The sequence below is a fragment of the Ammodytes marinus genome, assembly GCF_949987685.1.
Source record: "Ammodytes marinus genome assembly, contig: scaffold_167, whole genome shotgun sequence".
Taxonomy (NCBI): Eukaryota; Metazoa; Chordata; class Actinopteri; order Uranoscopiformes; family Ammodytidae; genus Ammodytes; species Ammodytes marinus.
This window is the reverse complement of record NW_027648075.1, coordinates 2,501-9,105: the sequence shown is the minus strand read 5'-3', so window position 1 is coordinate 9,105 and position 6,605 is coordinate 2,501. Positions and strand designations below refer to the sequence as shown.

At 43.9% G+C, this 6,605-nt stretch overlaps 1 protein-coding gene across 1 annotated transcript in view; it reads right to left on the bottom strand.

Annotated features, from left to right (window-relative positions):
- Positions 1-226: 226 nt before the first annotated feature.
- LOC307271092 (inactive phospholipase C-like protein 1) overlaps positions 227-6,605 on the bottom strand; it is a gene marked incomplete at its 5' end in the record, with an annotated part of 7,268 nt that continues 889 nt past the window's right edge. The window contains 3 exons of the mRNA XM_080054965.1: positions 227-960; positions 2,024-2,133; positions 5,198-5,273. Coding sequence (XP_079911091.1) covers positions 760-960; positions 2,024-2,133; positions 5,198-5,273 — 387 coding nt within the window. The remainder of the gene's footprint in view (positions 961-2,023; positions 2,134-5,197; positions 5,274-6,605) is intronic.

Below are 6,605 nucleotides of genomic sequence, written 5' to 3'. Positions count from 1 at the left end.
TTCATATTTCCTCATCTTGTTAACGACTCCATCCACTCCTTGTCTGTCTTTCTGTCTTTGGCAGTGTGCTGAAACCAATGCATGTGTGTGTGTGTAGGGGTGTGTGTGTGTGTGTGTGTGTGTGTGTGTGTGTGTGTGTGTGTGTGTGTGTGTGTGTGGTGTGTGTGTGTGTGTGTGTGTGTGTGTGTGTGTGTGTGTGTGTGTGTGTGAGTGTGGTTAAGGTGTCATATGCATCCGTTCCGGTGCGTGCTGCCTCGGCGGCCGGGCAGTGTGTGTGTGTCTGTTTCTGTTTCTGTCTTTGTGTGTGTTTATCTGTCTGTGTCTGTATCTGTGTGTGTATCTTTGCCTCTGTGTCTATGTGTGTGTCTGTCTGTGTATCTGTGTCTGTGTGTCTGTGTGCCTCAGTGTCTGTCTGTGTCTGTATCTGTGTGTCTGTGTGTCTGTCTGTGTCTGTCTGTCTGTGCGTGTCTGTGCCTCTGTCTGTGTGTGTGTCTGTGTCTCTGTCTGTGTAGCTGTCTGTCTGTGTCTGTTTCTGTGTGTCTGTGCCCCTGTGTCTTTATCTGTCTGTGTGTGTGTGTCTGTGTCTGTTTCCCTCTGTGTGTGTGTCTGTCTGTGCCTGTGTGTCTGTGTCTTTGTATGTATATCTATGTGTGTGTGTGTGTGTGTGTGTGTGTGTGTGTGTGTGTGTGTGTGTGTGTGTGCCTCTGTCTGTGCCTCTCTGTGCCTCAGTATCTGTCTGTCTGTGCCTCTGTCTGTGCCTCATATGCGTCCGTTCCCGTGCGTGCTGCCGCGGCGGCCGGGCAGAGTGTGTGTGGTGTAGTGCAGCTCGGCCGTGGAGAAGGAGGAGGAGTGGTGTGTGTCTGCAGAGGGGGTGAGACCGCACGCTTCACAGGCCAACGCCACCTGCCTCAGCGCGTCTAGAGAATCCATCTTCGCCCCACGGAGCAGGTCACACTGACCCTGTAGGGCACACAGAAACACACACAAGAATGTAACATCACATGTAAAACAGTTTAAAAAAAAAGACAACTTCAACTTTCCTTTAAAGGTGCAGTGTGTAATATGACATCATCAACAAAGTTCTAGAATGCAACGCTCCCTGGGTAACCCCAACCCTTTCGAATAATAACAGAAGCTACAGTGGCCTTCAAGGACAAGAACAATTCTAAATTTTAAACAATGCACCTGATGACATTCCAACTATGACACTTTCATAATGGCGGCACTAGGCCTTGGTCCAAAATATGCAGAAATATGGACATATATGAGACCCTTTCTAAGGGGGAAAAAAATAATTCAAAAAAATGTTTTCAGCTATTATGCACTAAATTAAATGTACTTATGGATATTATAATTACTTTCTACAAAATCTGCTAGGAAATAAAACCCAAAATTCTACACACTGCAGGTTTAACTTTCCTTTAATCTCTGATTTTTAAGGAAGAGTGTTATGGTCAGGGGGAACGCAAATAATGAGAATAGTTTTTTCTCTGGAAAGCTGGAATTGTCTGTCTGTCTGTCTGTCTGCCTGTCTGCCTGTCTGTCTGTCTGCCTGTCTGTCTGTCTGTCTGTCTGTCTGTCTGTCTGTCTGTCTGTCTGTCTACTACTGTATTGATATGTTTTAGAACAATGGGCGAACAAATAGATAAGATAAGATAAACTGCAAACAAGTTGAATACTTCCTACGACGTATCAAAACGACCATAAAATGAAGGGAAAATCTTACGCCAGATACTTTAAAATCAGACAATTTCAGGGTGCTCCAGTGACGTAGTGGATAGAGCGCGTACCATATTGGCTCCGGCCTTCGTTGCAGTGGTCGCGGGTTCAAATCCGACCTGTGGACCTTTACTGCAGGTCATCCCTCTCTCTCTCTCTCTCTCTCTCTCTCTCTCTCTCTCTCTCTCTCTCTCTCTCTGTGTCTCCCCATTTCAACTCTGTACTGTCTAATAAAGCTTGAAAATGCCAGAATATAATCTTTAAAAAGAAAATAATTAGACAGTTTGTATATTATTGTAAATACCTTGAGCACGGTGATGTTCCAGGTGAAACTCTCCACAGCTTTGCATTGTTTACGACCCTTCAGCCCCTCCTTCTCCCCCAGACGAGGAAGGTCCTCATGGAAGTCCATACCTGCGAGGGAGGGAGGCAGGGAGGGAGGGAGGGAGGGAGGCAGGCAGGGAGGGAGGGAGGGAGAGAGGGACGGAGGGAGGGAGGGAGGGAGGGAGGGAGGCAGGCAGGGAGGGAGGCAGGGAGGGAGGCAGACAGGGAGGTAGGGAGGGAGACAGGCAGATAGGGAGGGAGGGAGGGAGGGAGGGAGAGAGACAGGCAGATAGGGAGACAGGCAGATAGGGAGGGAGGCAGGGAGGGGGGAGGCAGGGAGGGAGGGAGGGAGACAGACAGGGAGGGAGGGAGGGAGGGAGGGAGGGAGGGAGGGAGGGAGGCAGGGAGGGAGACAGACAGGCAGGCAGGGAGGGAGGGAGGGAGGGAGGGAGGGAGGCAGACAGACAGGGAGACAGGGAGGGAGGGAGGCAGATAGGGAGGGAGGCAGACAGACAGACACACACACACACACACATAAACAAAGAGGGACAGACAGACAGACACACACACACACACACACACATCAGTTAACAGTCACATTGACGTGTGGGCATCAACAACTCAAATCCATCCAGCTGAAATATATCTGTCAAGTGTGAAGTTGATTTTTGAATTAATATTATGACCAACTCAACAAGTCTAGAGGCACCTGTCACCACATGTTGTGACGGGCTGGTCCTAAGGAAGACTTGATTTACATATAAACAGCTCGGGAGACCACTCCAAATGTTCAGTGTCTCTCGTTTTACTCTTTACAGACATATGTTTGAGTAGAATGAACATTTTGGTTTTATTCTACAAACTACTGACAACATTTCTACCAAATTCCAATAAATTTTTTTGTCATTAAAGAGCATTTTCAATAAGTAATGTAGAGATGAAGATTGAAGAAAAATCCAGACTGGTCTCTTAATTTTTTCCGGAGCTGTGTATTGCGTCAAATTTAAAAGCAAAATGACATGCACATTGTCAGACTGAGGCTAAATGTTATATAAGATATTGGGAACGCCTAAAACACCCAGGTCTGTTTGTGTACATGCTTATCATTCCAATGTTAACTCTAGCTGTGCACCTGTCATACAGGTTCAGAAAATAGACCTACTTCACCATTTTGAATATGAAGGTGTATTGAATTCTGAGATCCTATGTAGTATAAATAAAGTTTTTTTTTAACCCTATATTTCTCTTTCTGTGATGTCACGAGAAAGAGAAATATAGGGTTAAATAAAACACTCTTTCTGCCTTTTCTCAGGCTAGGATAAACCGATTTTAATTTTTTTTGCACATTTATACTACATAGGATCTCAGAGTTCAATACACCTTCATATTCAAACCGGTGAAGTAGGCCTTTAAATGCATGACAGAGCAGCAGTGTGTAAGCTTATGGGGGCAGATTCACTGTAGACAACATTTCAACCAGAGATACTTTCTGGAGAGATAAAGGCTGTGTTGTAAAAGCCCTACTAACATCCTCCCTCCTACAAACTCAACATGTATATACTACATACTAAAAGCCCTACTAACGTCCTCCCTCCTACATACTCAACATATATACACTACATACTAAAAGCCCTACTAACGTCCTCCCTCCAACATACTCAACATGTATACACTACATACTAAAAGCCCTACTAACGTCCTCCCTCCTACATACTCAAAATGTATACACTACATACTAAAAGCCCTACAAACGTCCTCCCTCCTACATACTCAACATGTATACACTACATACTAAAAGCCCTACTAATGTCCTCCCTCCTACATACTCAACATGTATACACTACATATTAAAGCCCTACTAACATCCTCCCTCCTACAAACTCAACATGTATATACTACATACTAAAAGCCCTACTAACGTCCTCCCTCCTACATACTCAACATATATACACTACATACTAAAAGCCCTACTAACGTCCTCCCTCCAACATACTCAACATGTATACACTACATACTAAAAGCCCTACTAACGTCCTCCCTCCTACATACTCAAAATGTATACACTACATACTAAAAGCCCTACAAACGTCCTCCCTCCTACATACTCAACATGTATACACTACATACTAAAAGCCCTACTAATGTCCTCCCTCCTACATACTCAACATGTATACACTACATATTAAAGCCCTACTAACGTCCTCCCTCCCACATACTCAACATGTATACACTACATACTAAAAGCCCTACAAACGTCCTCCCTCCTACATACTCAACATGTATACACTACATACTAAAAGCCCTACTAACGTCCTCCCTCCTACATACTCAACATGTATACACTACATACTAAAAGCCCTACTAACGTTCTCCCTCCTACATACTCAACATGTATACACTACATACTAAAAGCCCTACTAACGTCCTCCCTCCTACATACTCAACATGTATACACTATATACTAAAAGCCCTACTAACGTCCTCCCTCCTACATACTCAACATGTATACACTACATATTAAAGCCCTACTAACGTCCTCCCTCCTACATACTCAACATGTATATACTATATACTGTCTACTTAACCGATCGATTGTGTATGTGAGGTTCGTCGGACCGTTTACACTGAAGTATACAGAAGCAATAAAGAATAAAAAAAACGTCCATGTCAATTGAAAAAACGCAATGCATTGTGGGGCGGTTGAGTAGGAAAAGTAACCTGTCGATCCGTACACAAAATCTTCCCGGAAGTAAGTACTCATCCAGTAACCAGAGATATTTGCTGGAGAGAGTGACTGTCTAAATGTATCCTCATTTCAAAAAGTTAAAGAATATGAGAATGCCTTTGTTTGTTTTTGTCGATAAAATATCATACGGAGCAAATGTCAAAACTGTTTACTGATGTCACCCACATTGAATTTAGCTGTCTGATAATCTATCCATCTATCCATCTATCTATCTATCTATCTATCTATCTATCTATCTATCTATCTATCTATCTATCTGTCTGTCTGTCTGTCTGTCTGTCTGTCTGTCTGTCTGTCTGTCTGTCTGTCTGTCTGTCTGTCTGTCTGTCTGTCTATCTATCTATCTATCTATCTATCTATCCATCCATCCATCCATCAAAACCATTTTTTCTCCTGAGTGTGTTTTACCTTCTCTCTGCACCTGAGCGATCCTCTCCTGGACCGTGTCTGCGTTCTCAATCAGCTGTTTCTGCGCGGCGATCATCTACACAGAGGGAGAAGAAATGTGTTTAGGTCATCTGGGGGCGCCTTTAGCTCAGTTGGTAGGGCGTCCCCCTCCCGGGCCGGGCCCAGCAGCGGACCCGGGTTCGATTCCCACCCGCGGTCGTTCTCTGCATGTCACTCCCCTATCTGCCCCATTTCACCTCTGTCTCTCTGCACTGTCAATAAAGCATAAAAATGCCCAAAAAAATATCTTTAAAAAAAAAAAAAAAAAAAAAAGTGTTTAGGTCATTTGGCTTTATTTCAAATAGTACAATGAGTTTTGGAGATCACCAAAATAAATGATCAGATCTTTTAAACACTGCCATACTGAGAAATACAGGGCGGCAATCATCTTCACAGACAAAGGAGGAAAGTTTTTTTTTTGTTGTGTGGTTTGTGTCCTTGTTTTGATGGTGCAGGGGTTTGTTTGTGTGTGTTTTCAAAAAGACAAAACTTCAATAAATATATTGTGGAAAAAAAGGGAGAAGGGTTGTGTTTTAAAATGTGATTTCTGATTGGTCAAAGTTAACATGAGCTGTACACTTTGACCAATCAGAGCGAGGCTACGATTCTCTGTTCGTATTGGCTGTTGGGACTGTCCATTCACTTTGGCACCGACTTTGTTGGTGTAGAGCGTGTCAGGGAGGGACCATAGGGGAGGGACCAAAGAGAACAAGTGGAGCGGTTGAGGTATTTGGATTCAAATCTTTATCCCAACTGCCATTTTTCTCCCCAAATCCTCCACCCCAGCTTTAACTGATTCTGCTTTATTTCAAATGGTAAAATGAGTGTTGGAGGTCACCAAAGAAAATACCAGATATTTTAAACGCTGCCATACTGAGAAATACATAGAGAGTTTTGTGCAGCTGATAGTAGGCTTCATAATCAACTTTGTGTCAACTCATTTGGCGATGGCTTTAATGTAACCGACATTCATTCATATGGAGAAGGTATGCACTGTAGCTTTGCAGTCACCTCAACCTTAAGGGTAATAAATGAATGGACAGGAGACTGGCTACAGGGAAAGGCAGAAGCGAGAGAGAGAGATTGAGATATAGAGGTGAGAGATTGTGTGTGTGTGTGTGTGTGTGTGTGTGTGTGTGTGTGTGTGTGTGTGTGTGTGTGTGTGTGTGTGTGTGTGTGTGTGTGTGTGTGTGTGTGTGTGTGTGTGTGTGTGTGTGTGTGTGTGTCTGTGAGAGAGACAGAGACAGAGAGAGAGAGAGAGCGTGTGAGTTTGTGAGTGTGTGAGTTGGTGTGTGTGTGTGTGTGTGTGTGTGTGTGTGTGTGTGTGTGTGTGTGTGTGTGTGTGTGTGAGAGATGACTAAGCCTACGT